The sequence below is a fragment of the Arachis stenosperma genome, chromosome 1 (genome assembly GCF_014773155.1).
Source record: "Arachis stenosperma cultivar V10309 chromosome 1, arast.V10309.gnm1.PFL2, whole genome shotgun sequence".
NCBI classification, from domain to species: domain Eukaryota; kingdom Viridiplantae; phylum Streptophyta; class Magnoliopsida; order Fabales; family Fabaceae; genus Arachis; species Arachis stenosperma.
Genome location: NC_080377.1, coordinates 114,021,846 through 114,048,038, shown reverse-complemented (window position 1 = coordinate 114,048,038; position 26,193 = coordinate 114,021,846). Strand labels below are relative to the sequence as shown.

General features: G+C 38.4%; 1 protein-coding gene across 11 annotated transcripts; it reads left to right on the top strand.

Moving 5' to 3' along the window:
- The first annotated feature begins 18,793 nt into the window (after nt 1-18,793).
- LOC130945594 (uncharacterized) lies at nt 18,794-25,505 on the top strand. 11 transcript variants are annotated; one of them, XR_009072216.1, is made up of 6 exons: nt 18,794-19,223; nt 19,688-19,733; nt 20,007-20,057; nt 22,105-23,127; nt 23,225-23,279; nt 23,358-23,482. XR_009072216.1 is itself a non-coding variant. In XM_057874331.1 (3 exons), exons 1-3 carry the CDS (start codon nt 19,119-19,121, stop codon nt 25,427-25,429), a joined length of 360 nt encoding a protein of 119 aa, XP_057730314.1. In that variant the 5' UTR covers nt 18,794-19,118; the 3' UTR covers nt 25,430-25,505. The 11 variants fall into 11 exon arrangements, 1 of the variants encoding a protein (XP_057730314.1); XR_009072213.1 differs by lacking the exons at nt 22,105-23,127; nt 23,225-23,279; nt 23,358-23,482 and adding an exon at nt 25,226-25,505 and having other exon boundaries at nt 18,796-19,074; nt 19,151-19,223; XR_009072211.1 differs by lacking the exons at nt 22,105-23,127; nt 23,225-23,279; nt 23,358-23,482 and adding an exon at nt 25,226-25,505.
- Nucleotides 25,506-26,193: the final 688 nt, after the last annotated feature.

The window sequence follows — 26,193 nt, the reverse complement described above, 5'->3', positions numbered from 1 at the left end:
ACAAGGCTTATAAATCAATTAAAAATCAATTAAATTTAGCTTAAACCTCATGAGTTAACATTAATTTCATGGTGGTTGTTTGATTTAAAGAAGTTATGCATTTTCACTCCAAATCACTTACTTAGGATGCAAGAAAGTGCATAAATGCTAACAAAACAAGTGAAATTAGCTTGAAAAATGGGTATATGATGACTTGTCATCAGCATTGATCCTTGCAATTATCATGTTGTGGTTGGTAATAAGGATAGAGATCCTTGATCACCAATCCTTGCCAAGACCGTTTTATCATTTGAATTCCGTGTCATTTACTTTTCTTGTTTCTTACTCCAAAACCCCAAAATATACAAATCCATAACCAATAACAAGAACACTACCCTGCAATTCCTTTGAGAGATGAGCCGAGGTTTTAATACTTCGGTTTATAGATTTTAGGGGTTTGTACTCGTGACAAACAAATTTTTGTATGAAAGGATTATTGTTGGTTTGGAAACTATACTTTACAACGAGATTTCATTAGTGAAATTCTAAACCGTCAGAAATCCAATCATCAAAATGGCACCGTTGCCAGGGATTTGCAATGGTGTTATGTTATTGGTTATTGTATATATGTGAATATTGTGAATATGTTTGTTTTTTTGCTTCTTTTCTAGTTTTGTTAGTTTATTTGGTTTTTCCACTATGAATTCTCACATTGGCTATGGGTTTGGCTCAAATTATGTTGTAGGAAATGTGGACTTTAATGGCTATGATGGTTCCTTTTGTGGCAATCAACCACCACCATATGCCTGTGATGCTTATTCTCAACATGACCATCAACCATGCTCACAAGCCCATTCCTACCAAGTTCCTTTATGTAACCCATATCCAATGTATGACCAATCACCCATATCACATCCTTGTGACCATTATGAGTTAGAACCACCACAATTCCATCATGATTACTATCAAGAACCACCTTAATACATACTGTTCATACATCGGTTCGAGCTGTAACAAACTGGGTTGGCCGACCTCTTAGAAGGTTGGCCCATGACCGACCTCTTGGAAGGTTGGCCCATTACCGACCACTTCTCAAAGAGGTCGGCCAAATCACCATAGGAGCCCAAAGCAGGCCCAAATAAAGGAGCACATCCCAAAAATCTAAAGGCAATCAGAGCCCAGAAAGATAAGGCGGATCCCTAAAGGATAAGATGACTTCACTCAATGATAAGATAAGATAAATATCTTATCTCCAGAAAGGTCACTCCTCACCATTATAAATACACTGGAGCACTTAGGTATAACTCATACTCTGATTCTACTAAAAACCTGCTTAATACCCTTGCTAACTTAAGCATCGGAGTCCCTTGCAGGTACCACCACCCTCCGGTGACGAAGGATCAACACCATCATCAAGTCCAGCAAGTCGGACACATCAGCTTTGACCCGTACAGAAGGTCTCATCCGAGATCGACCTACAGTTTCAGGTAACCCTCGGAACGTTGGCGCCGTTACTGGGATATATGGAAGTCATCCCATCACCATGGCTGACGACCATGACAATGATCACAACTCTGGTTTGGTGGACAGAATACCAAACAATAACACAGATGCCACCTCCAAAGACACACCTCAAAACGGGGGAGATAAGCAACCTCCAAACACAGAAATCATAGAAGCACTACAAGCTCAACAAAATTGCCTCCAACAACTCGAAAAAGAAGCCGAGAACTAGAGGATAAGCTCTTAAAGCTCGAGGCCGATCTCAAAACCAAGACCGCTCGATCCAGTCATGAAGATAGCCCCCACAAAGATAAAGACCCATTCACCAAAGAGATCATGAAAGCTAAAGTCCCAAAGGACTTCAAAGCTCCTGACATGACCCCGTACGATGGCACATCGGATCCAATCCATCACCTCAGCAAATTCAGAAGCAGAATGTATCTCACTGATGCCTCGGACGCCATTCAATGCAAAGCCTTCCCGACTACCCTAACGAAGATAACACTAAAGTGGTTCGACAGTTTGCCTCCAAGATCCATCACAAGCTTTGATGACCTTGCTAAAAAGTTCCTTGCCAGGTTCTCCATCCAGAAGGATAAAGCCAAACACGCTCCAAGCTTGCTGGGAATTAAACAAGGAGATCGGGAAAGCCTTCTGGTGCACGAAATCTTAATCCCAATATCAAAATCAAAATTTCTTATGATCTCGTACCACTAACCAGCAAGTGCACTGGGTCGTCCAAGTAATACCTTACGTGAGTAAGGGTCAATCCCACGGAGATTATTGGTTTAAAGCAAGCTATCTTTATTTTATTAGTCTTAGTCAGGATATTAATTAAAATTATCAGTTGGAATTATTAGAAAAATAAAAGAGTGTGAAATAGTTACATGTTGTGCAGTAATGGAGAATATGTTGGAGTTTTGGAGATGCTTTGTCCTCTGAATTCCTGCAATGTAATATTCAACTCAATTGTTTGTAAAGTTCCATCCATGGCAAGCTGTATGTAGGGTGTCACCATTGTCAGTGGCTACTTCCCATCCTCTCAGTGAAAACGGTCCAGATGCTCTGTCACAGCACGGCTAATCAGCTGTTGGTTCTCGATCATGTTGGAATAGGATCCATTGATCCTTTTGCGTTTGTCATCACGCCCAGCAATCGCGAGTTTGAAGCTCGTCACAGCCATCCAATCCTTGAATCCTACTTGGAATACCACAGACAAGGTTTAGACTTTCCGGATCCTCAAGAGTGGCCGCCATCAGTTTTAGCTTATACCACGAAGATTCTGATTAAGGAAGCTAAGAGACGCTCATTCAATCTGATGTAGAACGGAAGTATTTGTCAGGTACTCGTTCATGGATTGAGGGAGGTGATGAGTGTCACGGATCATCACCTCCTTCACAATTAAGCGCGAATGAACATCTTAGATAGGAACACACACACGTTTGAATGAAATAGAAACAATTGCATTAATTCATTGAGACGCTGCAGAGCTCCTCACCCCCCAACAATGGAGTTTAGAGACCCATGCCGTCAAAGTGTATAAAATTCAGATATGAAAATGTCATGAGATACAAAGTTAATCTCTAAAAGTTGTTTAAATAGTAAGCTAGTAACCTAGGTTTACAGAAAATGAGTAAACTATGATAGATGATGCAGAACTCCACTTCTGGGGCCCACTTGGTGTGTGCTGGGGCTGAGGCTTAAGCTTCTCACGTGCCTGGGGCTGTTTTGGGCGTTTAACGCTAGGTTGTAACCTGTTTCTGGCGTTGAACTCCAGCTTGTAACCTGTTTCTGGCGCTGGACGCCAGACAGCAGCATGATACTGGCGTTGAACGCCAGTTTACGTTGTCTATCTTCGCACAAAGTATAGACTATTATATATTGCTGGAAAGCCCTGGATGTCTACTTTCCAACGCTTTTAAGAGCGCGGAAATTGGACTCCTGTAGCTCCAGAAAATCTATTTCGAGTGCAGGGAGGTCAGGATCCAACAGCATCAGCAGTCCTTTTTCAGCCTAACTCAGATTTTTGCTCAGCTCCCTCAATTTCAGCTAGAAAATACCTGAAATCACAGAAAAACACACAAACTCATAGTAAAGTCCAGAAATATGATTTTTTCCTAAAAACTAATAATATTCTACTAAAAACCAATTAAAACATACTAAAATCTACATGAAATTACCCCCAAAAAGCGTATAAAATATCCGCTCATCACAACACCAAACTTAAACTGTTGCTTGTCCTCAAGCAACTAGATAAATAAAATAGGATGAGAGGAAATTAAGAAGTAATACTATCTAAGAGTTTTAAATGGAGCTCAGATTCTTATTAGATGAGCGGGGCTTGTAGCTTTTTGTTTCTGAACAGTTTTGGCATCTCCCTTTATCCTTTGAAATTCAGAATGATTGGCATCCATAGGAACTCAGAATTCAGATAGTATTATTGATTCTCCTAGTGTAGTATGTTGATTCTTGAACACAGTTACTTTATGAGTCTTGGTCGTGGCCCTAAGCACTTTGTTTTCCAGTATTACCACCGGATACATAAATGCCACAGACACATGACTGGGTGAACCTTTTCAGATTGAGACTCAGCTTTGCTAGAGTCCCCAGTTAGAGGTGTCCAGAGCTCTTAAGCACACTCTTTTGCTTTGGATCATGACTTTAACCACTCAGTCTCAAGCTTTTTACTTGGACCTGCATGCCACAAGCACATGGTTAGGGACAGCTTGATTTAGCCGCTTAGGCCTGGAACTACTTCCTTGGGCCCTCCTATCCACTGATGCTCAAAGCCTTGGATCCTTTTCTTAATCCAATGATTCCTTGTAAATTTTTTTCACTGCTTTTTCTTGCTTCAAGAATCAAATTCATGATTTTTCAGATCATTAATAGTATTTTTCGTGTTCCTCATTCTTTCAGGAGCCAATATTCATAAAATTCAAGATAAAAATTATGCACTGTTTAAGCATTCATTCAGAGAACAAAAAGTATTGCCACCACATATAGTTAATTATAATTTTTATTATTAAGAACTCGAAAAATAAATTACTTCTTTATTCTAATTATCTACTATTTCATTGATGTCTGATGATGATGAGAAAAATAAATTATAACTTAATTGGGAATAAAACCAGAATAGATATACTAATTACTACTACTACTACTATATATATCTCCTGAGGTAAATTTCTATAATAACATTATCACGGAGTTAAAGCTAAATTTAGAACTCAACAACCTGTGTTCTGAGAAGTAGATGTTCCTCTGATCTGTGGGGTGCTTGGTCCTTCAAGGATTAATTTCTGGCGCTTCAGCTCCCTTAAATCACGCCCTTGCTCTTCTTGTTCCTTAAGCAGTTTGCAAAGCATGCTACTTTGATTGTTCTGTTCTTCCTTTATTTGGTTCATAGCTTCTTGCAATTTGGAAATAGATGCCTCAAGATGTTTCCAATATTCGAATTGAGGGAGTTCTGGGAGGACTTCCTGTGCTCTCCTCTTGATTGGTTCATCCTGCAACTGTTGTCTGTCCATTGATATTCTAGTGATTGGCCTCTCAACTGAGATATACTCTGTTATTCCCATCTTCACTCCGGCATCTTTGCAGAGCATAGAAATTAAGCTTGGATAGGCCAATCTGGCGTCCTTGGAATTCCTGTTTGCTATTTTGTATAATTCACACGAGATCAGTTGATGGACTTCTACTTCTTTTCCCAACATGATGCAGTGAATCATCACTGCTCTTTTAATAGTAACTTCAGAACGGTTGCTGGTGGGCAATATAGAACGCCCAATGAAATCCAGCCAGCCTCTGGCTATTGGTTTGAGATCTTCTCTTTTGAGTTGATTTGGGATGCCAGTCGTGCTGGTGGTCCACCTGGCTTCAGGGATGCATATATCCTCTAGAATCTTGTCCAAGCCTTTATTTACCCTCATCATTCTCCTATTAAAGGAGTCTGGGTCATCTTTCAGTTGAGGAAGCTTAAAGATCTCCCTGATTTTGTCAGGATGGGTATGAACAATCTTTCCTCTGACTAAGGTCCGATGGTCATAGAGGGCAGCTCCAATTATTCTTTGCCTGTCTGTCTGCCATAGATTAGCATAGAACTCCTGAACCATGTTCCTTCCCACTTTCGTTTTAGAATTAGCTAGGATTTCCCAGTTCCTGTTTTGAATTTGTTCTTGGATCTCCGGATATTCATCTTCTTTCAGATCAAACTTGACTTCCGGGATCACTGATCTTAGACTCATTATTTTGTAGTAATGGTCTGAATGTTCTTTAGTTAAGAACTTCCCTTGATTCCAAAGTGGCTTTGGAGTATTCTCTTTCTTGCCTCTTGGGTTGGGTTGTTTTCCTTTAGGGGCCATGATCAAAGTGAGTATGTTCTTGTGATCACGGATAAGCACACCAAACTTAGAGGTTTGCTTGTCCTCAAGCAAAAGAAGAGAGAGAAGAGGGATAGGAGGAGAGCAAGTGTGGAATGGTGGATGAGGAGAGGGGCGCCGAAAGTGAATATAAAGGGAGGGGGTGGGTATTCGAAAATAAGAAAAAGATATAAGATAAGAGATATGATTTATAAAAGATAAATATGATAAGAAAAGGATATAATTTAAAAAGATCTGAATTAAATCTGAATTTTTAATTTGAAAAAGATTTTAAAAGATAATTAAATTTTGAAAAACTAAAAAAAAAGAGTTGGATTGGATTGGAAATCATCTGTCTTTATGGATGAAGATGTATGTAAAATCTTTGAAAAAGGGATTTCAGAAATTAGGGATTTTAGAAATTAGGATTCAAATTTTTGGAATTGAAGGATGATATTTGGAAACATGTTTATGCAAGAAATCATGAATTGAAACATAAAAATTGGAAAATTTTTGAAGAAAAACGAATTTTACCTCCTCCCCACCATCCTGGCGTTAAACGCCTAACTGCTGCATGTTTTGGGCGTTTAACGCCCAATTGTTGCTTCTCCTGGGCGTTCAACGCCCAGCTGTTGCTTCTTTCTGGCGTTGAACGCCAGGAAGTCCTTTGTCACTGGGTGTTTTTCTGAACGCCCAGGACGCTATCAATCTGCCGTTAAACGCCCAGAAGGTGCTTCTTTCTGGCGTTTAATGCCCAGAAGATGCTCCTTTCTGGCGTTTAACGCCCAGATGGCTACCCTTACTGGCGTTGAACGCCCAGTGGGTGCTTCTTTTGGGCGTTCAACGCCCAAAACATTTCTTACTGGCTTTTTCATGCCAGTGAGCTTCCAAATTTCCCTGCAACTCTGTGAATTCACTCAATTGCTATTTTACCTTTTGAAGATACTCTGACATATATCTGTAAAAATCAATTAATTAGCAAAAAGAAATAAAATTAAATTTTGTGAATGGCTGGGTTGCCTCCCAGCAAGCGCTTCTTTAATGTCGTTAGCTGGACTATTATTGAGCTTTTAATCAAGTCTCAGTTTTGAGCATTCTTGCTCAAAATTGCTTTCAAGATAATGTTTAACTCTCTGTCCATTAACAATGAACTTTTTGTTAGATTCATTATCCTGAAGCTCTACGTATTCATATGGTGATACACTTGTAATCACATATGGACCTCTCCACCGGGATTTTAATTTTTCGGGGAATAATTTGAGCCTAGAATTAAATAGCAGAACTTTCTGCCCCGGCTCAAAGACTCTGGATGACAATTTCTTATCATGCCATCTTTTCGCTTTCTCTTTGTAAATTTTTGCATTCTCGAAAGCATTGAGTCTAAATTCCTCTAGCTCATTTAACTGGAGCAATCGTTTTTCTCCAGCTAACTTGGCATCAAGGTTTATGAATCTGGTTGCCCAGTAGGCCTTGTGTTCCAGTTCCACTGGCAAGTGACATGCCTTTCCATACACAAGCTGGTATGGAGAGGTCCCTATAGGGGTCTTGAATGCTGTTCTGTATGCCCACAGAGCATCATCCAAGCTTCTTGCCCAATCCCTTCTACGGTTAATTACAGTTTGTTCCAGGATTCTTTTGAGTTCTCTATTTGAGACTTCAGCTTGCCCATTAGTCTGTGGGTGATATGGAGTAGCTACCCTGTGGCTAACTCCATAACGAACCAAAGCAGAATAAAGCTGTTTATTGCAGAAATGAGTGCCCCCATCACTGATTAATACTCTAGGGGTACCAAATCTGCTGAAGATGTGTTTCTGGAGGAATTTTAACACTGTTTTAGTGTCATTAGTGGGTGTTGCAATAGCCTCCACCCATTTGGATACATAATCCACTGCCACTAGAATATAAGTGTTTGAGTATGATGGTGGGAAAGGTCCCATGAAGTCAATACCCCATACATCAAACAACTCAATCTCCAAGATCCCTTGTTGAGGCATGGCATAACTGTGAGGCAGATTGCCGGATCTTTGGCAACTGTCACAATTAAGTACAAACACTCGGGAATCTTTATAGAGAGTAGGCCAGTAGAAGCCACATTGGAGGACTCTTGTGGCTGTTCGCTCACTTCCAAAATGTCCTCCATACTGTGATCTATGGCAGTGCCATAGGATCTTCTGTGCTTCTTCCTTAGGCACACATCTACGGATTACTCCATCTGCACATCTCTTGAAGAGATATGGTTCATCCCAAAGATAGTACTTTGCATCTATGATCAATTTCTTTGATTGCAGCCTACTGTACTCTTTGGGTATGAACCTCACTGCCTTGTAGTTTGCAATATCTGCAAACCATGACACTTCCTGGATGGCAAAGAGTTGCTCATCCGGAAAGGTTTCAGAGATCTCAGTAAGAGGGAGGGACGCCCCTTCTACTGGTTCTATTCGGGACAGGTGATCTGCTACCTGATTCTCTGTCCCTTTTCTGTCTCTTATTTCTATATCAAAATCTTGCAGAAGCAACACCCATCTTATAAGTCTGGGTTTTGAATCCTGCTTTGTGAGTAGATATTTAAGAGCAGCATGATCAGTGTACACAATCACTTTTGATCCTACTAAATAGGATCTGAATTTGTTAATGGCGTAAACCACTGCAAGTAGCTCTTTTTCTGTGGTTGTGTAGTTCTTCTGTGCGTCATTTAGAACACGGCTGGCATAGTAAATGACGTGCAGAAGCTTGTCATGCCTTTGTCCCAACACTGCGCCAATGGCATGGTCACTGGCATCACACATTAGTTCAAATGGCAATGTCCAGTTGGTGCAGAGATAATTGGTGCTGTGACCAATTTAGCTTTCAGAGTCTCGAATGCCTGCAGACACTCCTTATCAAAGACAAATGGCGTGTCAGGAGCTAGCAGGTTGCTCAGAGGTTTGGCAATTTTTGAAAAATCCTTTATAAACCTCCTATAGAATCCTGCATGCCCCAGAAAGCTTCTGATTGCCTTAACATTGGCAGGTGGTGGTAATTTTTCAATTACTTCTACCTTAGCTTGATCCACCTCTATTCCCTTGTTTGAGATTTTGTGCCCAAGGACAATTCTTTCAGTCACCATAAAGTGACATTTTTCCCAGTTTAAAACCAGGTTAGTCTCTTGGCATCTCTTTAGAACAAGTGCTAGATGGTCAAGACAGGAGCTGAATGTGTCTCCAAATACTGAAAAGTCATCCATGAAGACTTTCAGAAATTTTTCCACCATATCAGAGAAAATTGAGAGCATGCACCTCTGAAAGGTTGCAGGTGCATTGCACAGGCCAAATGGCATCCTTCTGTATGCAAATACTCCAGATGGACATGTGAATGCCGTTTTCTCTTGATCTTTTGGATCTACTACAATTTGATTATAACCTGAATATCCATCCAGGAAGCAGTAGTATTCATGACCATCCAGTCTTTCTAGCATCTGGTCTATGAATGGTAAAGGAAAATGATCCTTTCTGGTAGCTGTATTGAGCCTTCTATAATCAATACACGTACGCTACCCAGTAACTGTTCTTGTAGGAACCAGTTCATTTTTTTCATTATGGACCACTGTCATGCCACCTTTCTTAGGGACGACTTAGACAGGGCTTACCCAGGGGCTATCAGAAATAGGATAAATAATCCCAGCCTCTAGTAACTTAGTGACCTCTTTCTGCACTACCTCCTTCATGGCTGGATTCAGCCGCCTTTGTGGTTGAACCACTGGCTTGGCGTCACCCTCCAGTAAGATCTTGTGCATGCATCTGGCTGGGCTAATGCCCTTGAGATCACTGATGGACCACCCAAGAGCTGTCTTGTGTGTCTTTAGCATTTGAATTAGTGCTTCCTCTTCCTGTGGCTCTAAGGTAGAGCTTATGATTACAGGAAAAGTATCACCTTCTCCCAGGAATGCATATTTTAGGGATGGTGGTAATGGTTTGAGCTCGGGTTTAGGAGGTTTCTCCTCTTCCTGAGGGATTTTTAGAGGTTCTACTATTCTCTCTGATTCCTCCAAATCAGGATGAACATCTTTAAAGATGTCCTCTAGCTCTGATTCGAGACTCTCAGCCATATTGACCTCTCTTACCAGAGAGTCAATAATATCAACACTCATGCAGTCATTTGGGTGTCTGGATGTTGCATGGCTTTGACAACATTAAATTTGAACTCCTCCTCATTGACTCTCAAGGTTACTTCCCCTTTTTGGACGTCAATGAGGGTTCGGCCAGTTGCTAGGAAAGGTCTTCCTAGAATAAGAGTTGCACTCTTGTGCTCCTCTATTTCCAGCACCACAAAGTCAGTAGGAAAGGCAAATGGCCCAACCTTGACAATCATGTCTTCAATCACGCCTGATGGATATTTAATGGAGCCATCAGCAAGTTGAAGACATATCTGGGTTGGTTTGACTTCTTCAGTCAAACCGAGCTTTGTGATAATAGATGCAGGTATTAGGTTGATACTTGCCCCAAGATCACATAGAGCTTGCTTGGTACAATTACCCTCTAATGTGCATGGTATCATAAAGATCCCAGGGTCTTTAAGCTTCTCAGGTAAGCTTTTCAGAATGACTGCACTGCATTCTTCAGTGAGGTAAACTTTTTCAGTTTCTCTCCAATCCTTCTTATGACTTAAGATCTCTTTCATGAACTTAGCATAAGAGGGTATTTGCTCAAGTGCTTCTGCAAACGGAATCTTTATTTCAAGAGTCCTGAGATAGTCTGCAAAGCGAGCAAATTGCTTATCCTGTTCCGCTTGGCGGAGTTTTTGAGGATAAGGCATTTTGGCATTATATTCCTCGACCTTAGTTGCTGCAGGTTTATTACCTACAGAAGTGGGTTGGGAAGCCTTTTTAGAAGGGTTGTTATCAGCACTTGTATGTGACTGATCCCCCACTGGCATTTAGATGCCAGGGGTGGAAGCTGGAGTGGCGTTAGACGCCACCTCCTTATTTGTTACTGGCATCTGAACGCCAGAACTATGCTCCCTTTGGGCGTTCAACACCGGATTCATGCTTGTTTCTGGCGTTGAACGCCAGAAATGAGCATGGGCTGGGCGTTCAGCACCAGCATTATTCCTCTCTGGGCTTTGATTGTCCTCAGAGGGATTTAGAGTAGCCATTTGTTCATTTCTTGGCTTCCTGCTATTTTGAAATGAGGTATTTAATGTTTTCCCACTTCTTAATTGAACTGCTTGGCATTCTTCTGTTATTTGTTTTGATAGTTGCTTTTCCGTTTGCTTTAACTGTACTTCCATATTCCTGTTAGCCATTCTTGTTTCCTGTAGTATTTCCTTGAATTCAGCTAGTTGCTGAGTTAGAAAGTCTAGTTGCTGATTGAATTCATTAGCCTGATCCACAGGACTGAGTTCAGCAGTTACTATTTTAGCTTCTTCTTTTATGGAAGATTCACTGCTTAGGTACAGATGCTGATTTCTGGCAACTGTATCAATAAGCTCTTGAGCTTCTTCAATTGTTTTTCTCATATGTATAGATCCACCAGCTGAGTGGTCTAGAGAAATCTGAGCTTTTTCTGTAAGCCCATAGTAGAAGATGTCTAATTGCACCCACTCTGAAAATATTTCAGAGGGGCATTTTCTTAGCATCTCTCTGTATCTCTCCCAAGCATCATAAAGGGATTCATTATCTCCTTGTTTGAAGCCTTGGATGCTTAGCCTTAGTTGTGTCATCCGTTTTGGAGGGAAATAGTGATTCAGGAATTTTTTTGACAGCTGTTTCCATGTTTTTATGCTGTTCTTAGGCTGGTTATTTAACCATCTCTTAGCTTGATCTTTTACAGCAAATGGGAACAATAATAATCTGTAGACATCCTGATCTACTTTCTTATCATGTACTGTGTCAGCAATTTGTAAAAATTGTGCCAGAAACTCTGTAGGTTCTTCTTGTGGAAGACCGGAATACTGGCAGTTTTACTGCACCATGATAATGAGCTGAGGATTCAACTCAAAGCTACTAACTCCAATGGAGGGTATACAGATACTACTCCCATATGAAGCAGTAGTGGGGTTAGCATATGACCCCAGAGTCCTCCTGGACTGTTCATTTCGACTTAATTCCATGATGGAACAAGGGAGATGATATGTATGTTGATATTATTTATTTAATAAAATAAAAATGAAATAAATAAAAACGAAATAAATAAAATAAAAAAAATTAAAAATATTTTGTAAAGATTTTCGAAAAAAAAATTTTGAAATTGAAATTTGAAATTTTTATATAAATATTTCGAAAATGTAGTTTAAAATTAGTTAGAAAATATAAATTTTTTTTGAATTTTGAATTTTATGATGAAAGAGAAAGACACACAAAAGACACAAGACTTAAAATTTTTAGATCTAATGCTCCTTATTTTCGAAAATTTTGGAGGGAAAACACCAAGAAACACTAAACTTAAAAATTTTAAGATCAAAACACAAGAAAAACTCAAGAACACCTTGAAGATTTACAAGAACACAAGAACAAAAGAAAGAACACCAAACTTAAAATTTTTAGAAAACTTTACTAAATTTTCGAAAATTGAAGAAAAATTAACAATAAAACACCAAACTTAAAGTTTGGCACAAGATTAAATCAAGAAAAATTATTTTTAAAAGAAGTTTTGAAATAAAGATACCCAATTACCAAGAACATAGACCAATGCTCTAGCCAATTGGGCAGAAAAGGTAACAATTGTTCTGAATAGGTATATTTCTTTTGGAAGACTAATGCTTTGGATTAGCACAAGAGAAACAAGAAAAGACACAAAACAAGAAAAACTCAAGATCAAACAAGAAAAATAAACAAGAACAACTTGAAGATCAATGAAGGACAAAGAACACAAGTTCGAAAAATTAAAGAAAAATATAAAATATGCAATTGACACCAAACTTAGAACAAGACACTAAACTCACGAAAAAAAATTAAAAATTGATAAAGAAAAATAATATTTTTTTGAAATTTTTTTTTTAAAAAGGGATAATAAAAGATGCAATTCTAGTGAAAAGAAAGGATAAATTCTTCCTAATTTAAGCAACAAAATAAACCTTTAGTTGTTCAAACTCGAATAATCCCCGACAACGGCGCCAAAAACTTGGTGCACGAAATCTTAATCCCAATATCAAAATCAAAATTTCTTATGATCTCGTACCACTAACCAGCAAGTGCACTGGGTCGTCCAAGTAATACCTTACGTGAGTAAGGGTCGATCCCACGGAGATTATTGGTTTTAAGCAAACTATGTTTATTTTATTAGTCTTAGTCAGGATATTAATTAAAATTATCAGTTGGAATTATTAGAAAAATAAAAGAGTGTGAAATAGTTACTTGTTGTGCAGTAATGGAGAATATGTTGGAGTTTTGGAGATGCTTTGTCCTATGAATTCCTGCAATGTAATATTCAACTCAATTGTTTGTAAAATTCCATCCATGGCAAGTTGTATGTAGGGTGTCACCATTGTCAGTGGCTACTTCCCATCCTCTCAGTGAAAACGGTCCAGATGCTCTGTCACGGCACGACTAATCAGCTGTTGGTTCTCGATCATGTTGGAATAGGATCCATTGATCCTTTTGCGTTTGTCATCACGCCCAGCAATCGCGAGTTTGAAGCTCGTCACAGCCATCCAATCCTTGAATCCTACTTGGAATACCACAGACAAGGTTTAGACTTTCCGGATCCTCAAGAGTGGCCGCCATCAGTTCTAGCTTATACCACGAAGATTCTGATTAAGGAAGCTAAGAGACGCTCATTCAATCTGATGTAGAACGGAAGTATTTGTCAGGTACTCGTTCATGGATTGAGGGAGGTGATGAGTGTCACAGATCATCACCTCCTTCACAATTAAGCGCGAATGAACATCTTAGATAGGAACACACACACGTTTGAATGAAATAGAAACAATTGCATTAATTCATTGAGACGCTGCAGAGCTCCTCACCCCCCAACAATGGAGTTTAGAGACTCATGCCGTCAAAGTGTATAAAATTCAGATCTGAAAATGTCATGAGATACAAAGTTAATCTCTAAAAGTTGTTTAAATAGTAAACTAGTAACCTAGGTTTACAGAAAATGAGTAAACTATGATAGATGATGCAGAACTCCACTTCTGGGGCCCACTTGGTGTGTGCTGGAGCTGAGGCTTAAGCTTCTCACGTGCCTGGGGCTGTTTTGGGCGTTCAACGCCAGGTTGTAACCCGTTTCTGGCGTTGAACTCCAGCTTGTAACCTGTTTCTGGCGCTGGACGCCAGACAGCAGCATGATACTGGCGTTGAACGCCAGTTTACGTCATCTATCTTCGCACAAAGTATGGACTATTATATATTGCTGGAAAGCCCTGGATGTCTACTTTCCAATGCCGTTGAGAGCGCGCCAATTTGACTCGTTTAGCTCCAGAAAATCCATTTCGAGTGCAGGGAGGTCAGGATCCAACGGCATCAGCAGTCCTTTTTCAGCCTAACTCAGATTTTTGCTCAGCTTCCTCAATTTCAGCCAGAAAATACCTAAAATCACAGAAAAACACATAAACTCATAGTAAAGTCCAGAAATATGATTTTTGCCTAAAAACTAATAATATTCTACTAAAAACCAATTAAAACATACTAAAATCTACATGAAATTACCCCCAAAAAGCGTATAAAATATCCGCTCATCACCTTCGCAGCTACATGGAAAGATTCAACAAAGCATGCCTTGACATACAAAGTCTTCCAACAGAAGCGGCCATTATGGGACTCATCAATGGCCTAAGAGAATGACCTTTCAGCCACTCAATATCCAAGAAGTACCCAACATCCTTAATCGAGGTTCAAGAAAGGACGGAAAAATATAGCAATATGGAGGAAAACTCCCGATTAGGAGATAGCTCAAAAACCGGATTCTCCTAACCCACCACGGAACAAGGATAAAGAGTCCAAGAAAAAAGAAGATCAACCCGGTGAGAAGCCTAGAAAATACCATAATTACACCCACCCCTTCGGGTGTCTCTTGTGGATGTCTACCGAGAAATATGCAACACTGAGAAGATCCCACCACCTCGCCCAATCAAAAACAAAAGAGGGAGAAGTCGGTCAGAGTATTGCGAATACCACCGAATCTACGGATATTCTACCAACAAGTTCTTCGACCTAATGAATGTCATAGAAAGATTAACACGAGAAGGGCAAGCAGATCAGTTCTTAGCCAATAAAGCGAATAAACCGAGAAAAAGAAGAAGCGACGAAGAGGTCGGGCGAGTTGAACGTCCACCTCGCACCGAAGAAGTCGGACGAGTTGAAACATCCACCTCACACCGAAGAGGTCAAATGAGTTGAAGGTCCACCTCACACCGAAGAAGTCGGACGAGTTGAACGTTCACACACCAAATAGGTCGGATGAGTTGAACGTCTCACACCAAAGAGGTCGGACGAGTTGAACGTCCACCTCACACCCATGAGAGACATGTTCATGAAGGATTCACAGGAGGAAGGATCTCTAAATCATCTCACAAAAGACACCTCAAAGAGGGATATTAAGGAAGGGAGAGAGGTTTGAATAAGACAACGGGGTGCAAATAAGCCTTTCGAGATTTCAAAATTCTTGGGGCAACCACCCATTCTTACCCAACCAAGGGAAAGTGAAGAACTCATATTATACCTCGCAGTGGGAAGTCGGGCAATAGCCTCATCACTAGTTAGAGGAGAAGAAAGTGGGCAACAACCCATCTACTTCATCAGCAAAGCTCTACAAGGGGCCGAACTAAACTATCAAAAGATTGAAAAAGTTTGCCTACGCCCCCATACTCACCTCTCGACGAATCCACCCATACTTTCAAGATCACACTATCAGAGTTTGGACCAACCAGTAGATAAAAGGCATCCTACAGAAAATAGACTTAGATGGAAGAATCCTACAGTGGGCAGTCGAATTATCCGAATGCGATCTTCAATATGAAGCTCGGACAGCCATCAAATCACAGTATCTGGCCCACAAAATGGAATCTCTACATGGACGACTCTTGAAACAAAACCGGGAGTGGTGCAGGTGTAATTATAGAAACCAATCAGGGAACCCAAATCGAGCTAAGCAACCAAGCTGAATACGAGGCACTACTGGTTGGTTTAAGGCTGGCTAAGAAGGTAGGAGCTTACTGTGTCCAGTGATTCACAAGTAGTCACCTCACAAATAGAAGGTAGCTACCAAGCTAAGTATCCCACCATGAAAAAATACCTCGGGTAATTTGGGGGACCCTGGACAAAACCAGAGAACAGCTTGGGTAATTCGGGAGACCCTGGACAAAACCAGGGAACAGCTCGGGTAATTCGGGGGACCCTGGACAAAACCAGAGAACAGCTGATAAACCACTATTTTATGGTTTATATTGTGTTTATTTGAGTGGTTTTTATCAAATTCTTGCCCACTTATTCATATGATTTGCATGATTTTACAATTCTTTCCTAGTTTAGTTCTATGGTTGAAAACTTGCTTCCTAGAGATATTTTAATTATGTATTTTAATTCCCCTTTATACCATTCAATGTTGTGATCCGTGTGATTAAGTGTTTCAGGCTTCATAGGGTAGGAATGACTTAGAGAATGGAGAGGAAGCTTGCAAAAAGGGAAGGAGCACAAGAAATATAGGAGACAACCAGCGAACAGCGACGCGTACGCATGACTAACGCGTGTGCGCGATTTGGACAAAATCACAGCGACGCGTACGCGTTTCTAACACGTACGCGTTCCTGACGCATACACGTGGATTGGAGTTCAAGCAAATGACGCGAGCGCGTGCCTGACGCGCACGCGTGGTGAGGAAAATCGTCAAATGACGCGTACGCGTGACTGATGCGTACGCGTGACATGTGAGATCTGCAGAAAATTCAAGAAACGCTGGAGATGATTTTGGGCCGCGTTTTGACCTAGATTTCGGCCCTGAAACACAGATTAAAGTCAGGGAACATGCAGAGACTCAAGGGATGAGATCAGACACATAATTTTAGGTTGAGATGTAGTTTTAGAGAGAGAGAGGTTCTCTCGTCTCTCTTAGGATTAGGATTTCATCTTCTTTAATCACAAGTTCAATGTTCCTTTTACTTATTTTCTCAATTTAGTTTATGAACTCCTTATGTTTGAATTGATTTTCTTTTATTAATGCAATTTGAGGTATTTTCAAATATATGATTTTTATTTAGCTTTCTACATTATTGGCTTTGGTTGATTAATTGGTAACTCTTGAGTTATCAAACTCATTGTGATTGATAATTGATATCCTTGCTGATTGATTTAGATTCCTATAACTCTAGTCTTTCCTTCGGAGTTGACTAGGACTTTAGGTGTTAATTTAATTTAACCACTTAACTTAGTGGGAGCAAAAATACAATTCTCATCACCATTGATAAAGATAACTAGGATAGGACTTCTAATTTTCATACCTTGCCAAGAGTTTTATTAATTATTAATTTATTTTTCTTGTCCATTAAATTACTTGTTCAACCCTTTTGAAAATCCCAAAATATACCTTTGCATAACCAATAATAAGAACACCTCCCTACAATTCCTTGAGAAGACGACCCGAGGTTTAAATACTTCGGTTATCAATTTTATCAGGGGTTTGTTACTTGTGACAACCAAACGTTTGTACGAAGGATTTTCTGTTGGTTTAGAAGTTGTACTTACAACGCGATTATATATTTGTGAAATTATTTTCAAAATCTTATCTTATCTTTTTTTCAAAAATCATATCTTTTTCAAAATATTTTTTTTTGTTAGTTTTTGTTTTTATTTTCTCTTACTACTATGAACTCTCACCCCTTTGGCTATGAGTCTGGTTACAATTATATTGCAGGAAGCAGAGATTATAATGACAACATGCACCAAGGATGGAACAATCAAATATGGGAGGAGCCACAAGGATTTGATCAACCCTCATGGCAACAACCACCTCCAATGGACTATCAACAACTATTCTGTGATGCATATCAAGGCAATGACTATGGTGAGCACTCTTTTGATTATCAACAACCACCACCATATGCCTATGAACCCCCTCCTCAACATGACTTTAGACCACCACACTCACAAGCTCCTTTTCTCCATTCACCTCCATATGAGCCTAACCCATATCTGCCATGGATAAGGATAAGTTGTGGCAATCGGGTCCACAATTGCACACGGGCATTGGTTGGCGTTGAGATGCAAGGTGTGTGGCGGAGTTAGGTCAATGGCTGAAGAACTTCCAGGAAAAGCCAATTTGGAAGTTGCACCATGAATTTTCAGCAAGGTTTCGATCTGTACCAAGGTGAAATGCTTAGAGTGGTCTAATTCCAAGTGACTATACTTTCATGGTGGAGTATGATAGTTCTCTGAACTATGATTGTCGGTATAGACAATGGCAGCAAAGAATTGTCGGTGTTGACAATGGAAGCTGAAGATGTGTGACTATTTCAATCAAGGTGGAGATTGTTAGAATTTGGTTGAATTAGTCCCACATTGCTTAGGATAGCAAATGGAGTGGGTGGCCTAGGCTATAAATATGAGGCTAAGTTCTCCATTTGTTTTTGCACCAGTCGGAAACACTTTAAGCTTATATCTGATTTTTCTTTTCCTCTATACTCTTTGATTAGAGAGTGTTGTGAGGTGTAGTTAGATATTTGCTTTGAGAGAGTGTGGGTGTACTGGGGTGCCGGTGTTAGAGAGAAAGAAGTCTATGTGTTGTAACAATTTTCACATAGTGATATTCTCTGGTTGTCATTTGACAACGGCCGTGGTTTTTTTCTCCGGTAATTGGAGTTTCCACGTTAAATTCTTGTGTTGTGATTGTATCTATTTTATTTCTCTGACAAAGGTGTTTTCTTAAGGGAGAATGGTGTCTTATTCCCAACAGATATTCCAGCATTTTTCATTGATGTCATAATTTATTTTTGGATTTGTGGCGGTTTTTATAATTAGGGCAATTTTGAACTGCCATTATCACCTAAATATAAAACAAGAATTATCAATCCCTAATTTCAGAAACCCTTACTTCGTTGAAACACTACACCATGACGTTGTTCTCCTGGATGGCCTTTGTGTCGATCTCCGATCCTATTGCGTTCTTCGACGATCTTCTCCGGTGACATCTCCTCCGGCATCGATCTCCATCGATGACATCTCCTACAGCGGCGATTTCCTCCGGTGACGTCTCCTCCAGCTCTCTCCTTGTCGTCCTCTGTGTCTTCTCTACCAAAATCGTCAATGCCTTCCTCTACGACGATCCAGGTTAGCTTTCTTTCCTTCATTTCTTCTCCTTTCCTTCCTTTTTGATGAGTCTCTCCTTTCCTTCCTTACCATTCAGATCCGCCGCTAGGGATTGCGTTTCGCAGGAGAGGAATTCCTTTGTCAACTTTCAAGCCAAAACCGGTGTAGAGGTTCGTTCCTCCTCTTACTGTATCGCAATACATAATTTGGACGTTTTGTCCGATTTCAACTTTTAGGGTTCGGAAGAAACTTTTAAAAGTGACGAGCAGCAATTTAATTGAGAAAATAGTTAAAAGGAAAATAATTCTCCTAAACTATAGATGGTTATTGAATATAAAATGCTTTGAAATGGTAAAATTGTAGATTCATCCTTATCTGAAGTTGGATATTTAATATTTCGGGTAATTGTATGGTATCAATTATCAAATGATACCGATAAGTTCTCCTCTTCTTAAACTATTTTTGGTTAATATTGAGTTATTGTTTGCATGCTCTATATTATTGGTTGGAAATGATAATGTTATTATTTTCAATGTTTCATTAGTTGTTTGATTGATAGATCTTAATTAAGTGCAATAAGGCTACATAAAATTTGTATTTTGGGTTGACAAAAGATTTGATGGCCTGAATTTAGGTGGAGAGCTTGGTAGGAATTTGAATTTTTCATCCATCTTAGAAATGTAAGTGTTATTTCAATTTCATTATTGTGTTTACTGATGAGTGACATGTTAAATATTGTTTTGTTTGATTAATCAATAGAGTTTAGTACCTCTTAAGCACCAATTGCGTAATTATTTGAACTAGAAATTAAACTTTCTATTTCTTGTATAGTGATCTTAGCAACAACCATATTGAAGGGCCCATTCTATTCACTGTGTAATAAACATTGTGAATATACTGCTTAAAAATAAATTATAAACATTATGAATATACTGCTTTTGTGTTGTGTGCAGGCTCCCATTGTGAATTCACAGACCCTTGAAGAAGTTGGAAGACTTAAAAAGGTCCTTGCTTTTCTAGATTTGATATTCACTTGTTCAATTTTGATTTTTGCTCTTTGCTGTTTATTTCTTAGATGATCCTTTCTTCTGATTGCTCATTTTTGTAAAGAGGATCTGTTGTCCTTTGTATTTCTCCTCTGCTATCTAATTTTCTCTTTAATCCCAAAACAAAAAAATCATTGAGATTATCATGAACATCAGGCCATGATTTTTAAAGTTAATAATAAAATGAGATATCAAATGACCTGTTATTTTAACCATTTGCTAGCTTTAAAAGTTTTTAGACAGAATCTTTATTCGTAAAAAGAAGAAAAATTATTTAGTTCTTGCTACCAAGGTAAGCTCAATAGCTCCCCTAAACTTGAGTATATATTTTTAGGTGAAGCAGAATGCTTTCTAGAAAATGAAAGAAAACTATTTTAGATTCTTGATAAAGGGTAATCAAAATTGATAGTTTTCCTAAACTTGCGGAGCACACAATTATAGGAAACCTTGTTATGATATTTCCTTTGTATGTTATTTCGTTGAGGATTTCTTTTCATCTAATTTCAATTTCTTATCTATGGTTAAAAATTGATGCTAATGCAACACATTTGATTTAGTGATATGGTTAAAAATTGATTTTGTTGTTTGCATATTGGAGAAAATTCTTAATTTAGGAGAAATTCAATAAATCTGTAATTGATATACTATTTTAGGTGACATTGGTATTGCTGCTGGCATTGAGCAATGAAATAAGAGTTAATAGTTATGGTGGTTTTGAGCAACATGAATATAGTCTAGAACTAGCTCCAAGAGCACCAATCTTAATATATATATATATATATATATATATATATATATATATATATTCATCAGTTCAAATCTTTATAGTTCTGTGGCAGTCATTGTGTGTGAACTCAAATCCTTGTTACATCACTATGTGTGAACTCAAACTCTAGTTTTTTTTCTTCTTTTTAATTTTAAAGAATACAAGAATTATAGATGTGCCTAAATCAATTCCCTCCTCCTTTCTTCTCTAACTATTATTTTTGAGTTTTATGGAAAAAATAAATTAATATTGCCCTTTGTTTTTGAATTTTACGGAACAAGAATCAATACAGAACATTTGATGACTTTGGAATGAATTGTTGTTAAGATTTAAGCGGCGCGTTTCAAATTATGAATAACAGTGTTGTTAATTAGTAATGGGATACGGACACTAGTTACACTCAGATACATGCAAATTTTCTAAATTAATTGATAGGATAATTTCATGGAAGTTTAATTAGAATACACTAATTTTTAGAACACACTAATTTTTAGATGATATAATATTTTCAGATATGCTTAACTAGAATTTTGTGTACCGCGTAACTAGGTATGGGTAATTTCAAACGTGTAAAGTGTTTGAAATATGGAAATGAAATTTGATGATATGTATGCGATAATGATCAAAATTATAATATCATGAATTAATTTTGCTTATTTTTAAAATTAACCATTGATATGTGAATTTAGTTGCATTGATTTATGACTTTGTACTTTAGAATGCATTAAAATGATTGAAATTGGTTGCTTTAAGTTTATTTTAATTTCAGTTATTAATTAGGATGACTATCCTTATTCATTTATTTTTCTTCTATATTTTGTAGAAAAAATTAATTTTCATATACACAACTACTTGAGAAAAAAAATTCATAAAGCTATTGTGACTCTCAGAATTATCATTTGAAAGAGATAATTATAATTTTTTTATATTTTCTTTTAGAATATTATTTAACCAAGTTTTTAATATCTAATTTACACATACAAGAATGATTTTCTTGTCTTTAGAATATATATATATATATATATATATATATATATATATATATATATATATATATATTTAATGAATAGATTTTTTAAAATTTTTACTCGTAGTCCTTCTTAGTCATGTCAATCGGTAATTCATGGATTGGAAAACCACGAAACACGCATGAGTATATAGATGGTCTAAACAAGTTTTTGGATTTTGCTTTTGAGCATTGATCTCTTGAGGATCCTTAGATTAAATGTCCTTGTCCAGTGTGTGGTTTTGGCAAGTGGGAAACAAGAGAGGAAGTTTTTGAACATTTAATAGTCAAGCCATTTCCAGAAAACTACAAAGTCTGGTATTGGCATGGTGAAGAAGTAGTTGGAGTCGGGTCACAAGCTCATCAAACTAGTCATATTGTACAAGATGATTTGACATCTCAACATCCAATGGTAATAATGCTCAATGACGCATTTGGGGTTGCTGGACCTGACTTGAATAAGGATGGAGATGGAGATGAAGACAACATAGAAGATGGAGATGGAAATAATGCAGAAAATGAAGAGCACAATAGAGAAAATATAGAATTTTACAAGTTGTTGGAAGATGGTAATGAACAATTGTATGAAGGGGGCACAAAGTATTTAAAATTGTCTTTTTTGATTAGTCTATATCACATAAAGTGCTTATATAGAATAAGCGACAAAACCATGACCGATGTAAGAACCGCGTCTAATCAACCGATTAATTAAGTGATTATATTGCCCAAATTAGATTCTGAAAAGTTAAAGTGATAATTTGAGGATTTAGAGGTGATTTTTGGATTCAGTAGGTCTTTCTGAGTCAGAAAATGTGTTTTCTGTAAAAAACCGTGAAACACTACAAACCGGTAGTCGAACCGGCTGAACCGGTTCAAGTCTGCCCGGTACTACGCTAGAAAAATTAAAAACAGTAGAAAATCTTAGAAAAATATTTAAAGTCGAAAATCAGGCGTTAATTTTAAAGGTCTGGCCCGAAGTTGGGCCAAACGGACTAAAAACGCTAATGGGTTGGATCGGGCCCAAGTTGGGCCCAAGCCCAACAATATATAAGTGTATCAAGTGGCCATTTCAGCCACTTTCATACACAACAAGCACCAGCAACGTTGAGTGAGAGAAGAGAGGTTAGGGTTACAAGAAGTACTATTCACATTCATCTTCTTTCTCTTATAACTTGAGCTACGGAGCTTCGATTTACGTGCCGTCACTTGCTACGCGAAGCTCTCACCAAGCCCGTTAGTTTCATCTAACCAAAGAGGTATGAATCTCGAAAATTTCCTTCCAGTCTTCTGCTATAAGAAATTCAGATTTTTGGGTTTGGGTTTTAAGTGATCTTTGTGATTTTGGGTATTTAGGTACACTCTAACCTTTGATTCCTATTGGGTTTTACCCTAATCATCTTTGGGTAAGGTGAGCAACTCAAATCTCTTGTGGTTATGTGAATTTGATAAATCTCTTGTTGAATTACTGTAAATTATGTGTATATAGATTGAGATTGTGATTATTGGCATTTGATTTGGAGCTTTGGAGTGATTGGTGATGCTTGTTGGAGTTAGGTTGGTGACTTGGATTGTGGTTGGAAGCTCAAATTTTACTCAGTTTGGGTTTGTGGCATATTGGGAATCGGCCAAGGTATGGTTTCGGTTTCCTCTATGTAGTATATAATATTTATGGACACTTAGGCTAGTGACCCATAGGATAGGGTTGAATTTAAATGGTTGTTGAGGTGTTAAATGATGGTATGTGGTGATTTATGAGGAATTCATGATTGTTGAGTTTGATTATGATGGATGATGGTAATATGATAATGATGATTGATTTTGTAACTTGAAAAGGAATAATGATGAGGTAAGTGATGTTGAATTTGATGATTTGGCATTATGGTTGTAAAAGTGGGATCTATTGGTGTTGATGTTGAGGATGATGAAATGTGAAGAGAAATGTGGTGATGTTGGTTTATTATGGCATAATAGGTTAATTTTGATGAAAGATGAGGTTTTTAAATGGTTTGGTATGATTTGGAATGTGTAGGGTAAGAAATTGTGTAAATAGGAAGTTTGGTACATTGGGAAGGCCATTCTGTTAGGAGCGCTGGCACAGGTTGTGTGAGTGAACGGATTCTGTAAATTTTGCCACTTGTGTGTACGCACGCCCCTGTGCGTACACATACATTTTAAAAATTTTCCTGGGCGTGCGCACGCACGCTTCTGTGTGGCCGCACACGCCCTGTTTCTCAAATTTTACTTGGTTTTCAACTATTCTACCTTCCCAACAAGGTTGTAAGGTTTTCTAACACCATTTTAAGACTCTTGGGCCTAGTTTCGTACATTTAAAACATTGGAAAAGAATTTAATGGTTTTAGATGATATTATTTGAAAAACTTAGAAAACGGAGGCCTAGGTTTCTGGCGTGTTGAGGATGGTTTGACGTTATGTGATGAATAGTTAATGTATGAGAGGAAAATTGAGGAACTGCTGGGTTCAGAATGAAAATGTGAATTGACAGCGGTTGAAATGAGTCGAGGACTCTGAACGAGATGATGGATCCATGTATACTGAAAATGTTTTCTGAAAACCACTAAAGTACTGATTTGTACTGAGAATTGTTGATACGCCATGCGCTTGGCAGGGACGGGGTTGGATCCTGCCTGTCGAGGTAGCGGCGGCGTAAGGGCGGTGGTTCGTCCTGCTTGTGTTGAGATGTGAGGTCTGAGGCAAGAGTATCCTGCTCGCATCCCTTCGGATCTATAGGGCGTGTAGGCGTCGGTACCTGGACAGTGATCCGGGCACTATATCTCGGGGGTTCCCATATGAGAAATCTAAAAGGCGACGTCTCCATGGAGATGTGTCGGGTTGGCAGTTGAACCGACAATGTGATATCACAGCCAGTAGGGCAGGCATTCATCATATGCATTTTCTATCTGTTTGTATGCTTTGTTTACTTGTAATGGCTTGCCTAATTGAATAACATGCTTACTTGCTATTTGACTTATTTGCCATATATGCTTCTACTTGTGCTTTACTTGCATTGTATATTACCTGTGTTTTCTACTGGGATTGAGAAGATTTGGAAGGCGGTGGCGATGGGATCGCAAGGAGGATCGGTTGGTGAAGGCTGTGGGACAGCGGTGTTTGGTTAGAGTAGAAATCCCCTAAGATAGATGGCCTGGTTTATTTAAGTCAATGTTGGTATGTTATGATTATCTGTTTTAGAATGCTTAAGTTTGAAATCTCATGATGGATATGGAGCTTAGGATTGCCTTTGGCGTCCCGGGGTCTTATATCCTACATCACTGGGCACTGTTACCATATTGAGAATCTCTGGTTCTCATACCATATTTCTATTGTGTTTTTCAGATGCAGGTCGCAACCCATCTCGGTGAGTTGCTGGATGGTGACAGAAGCGGAGGATCTTGGATTCTTTTGGGAGTCTTTTGTTTATTTTGTTTATACATCTCTCACTTTTGTATTTTGTCTTTGCCTAGAGGCTTGTATATGAGAGAACAAAACTTGTATAAGCTGTCTTTACTGTCTGGTTTCTGTATATCTGTATATGACTAGCTGGCTTAAACTCCGCGAGCCGTGGCTAGATTCTTATGAAATTATACTCTATTATTTTGTTATATCATATCTATATCTTGTGCTTTAAGCTAGTAGCTTTGTTAGTATGTGTTACGCTTTTCAAATTCTATTTTGAGCTATATCCTTCATCGAGCTTCTAGATATTATTAATTCCTTCTATATATGATATGTATGAGCTTAGAATTGTCATAATCTCTGATTAACCTTTGCTTTACGACGCAAGGTAAGGTTTAGGCTAATTAGGGCGTTTCAACCGAAATCCTCAGGTTAATAAAAGATGCTTTTGGAAATGTGAAGATTTCAAATACATTCTATGAGGCCAAGATAACCATAAACAAACTAGGGCTTAATTATACCAAGATACCTGCTTGCCCTAATGACTACATGTTATATTGGGGGGAGGATGAAGATTTGCAAGAATGCAAAAGATGCAAGACATCTAAATGGAGCGATGCTAAAAAGAAGAAACTAGCAAAGATCTTGCGATACTTTCCACTAAAACTGAGACTTCTACGATTATTCATGTGTTCTAAGACTGCTCAATCAATGCGATGGCATGCTTCGGCAGAAAAGAAAGATTCAAAGATGAGGCATCCTGATGAATCCATATTTGACGATGATTTTTGGTTAGAATTGAATGGATTTCATCACAAAACTCACACTTATTCCCTTGAATAACATGCTTTTGAATTTTCCTCCCAAATTGTGCTTGATTATGAAAATAGGCTCTTTTGTGCTTAGTT

Excerpts from the sequence above, each read along its gene's own strand:
- LOC130945594 (XM_057874331.1), top strand. The coding sequence starts at position 19,119 with ATGAGTCTCTCCTTTCCTTCCTTACCATTCAGATCCGCCGCTAGGGAT. Across the intron at positions 19,224-20,006 it reads AAGCCAAAACCGGTGTAGAG|GCTCCCATTGTGAATTCACA; the intron begins GTTCGTTCCTCC and ends TGTTGTGTGCAG. Across the intron at positions 20,058-25,225 it reads AAGTTGGAAGACTTAAAAAG|ATGCAGGTCGCAACCCATCT; the intron begins GTCCTTGCTTTT and ends TGTGTTTTTCAG.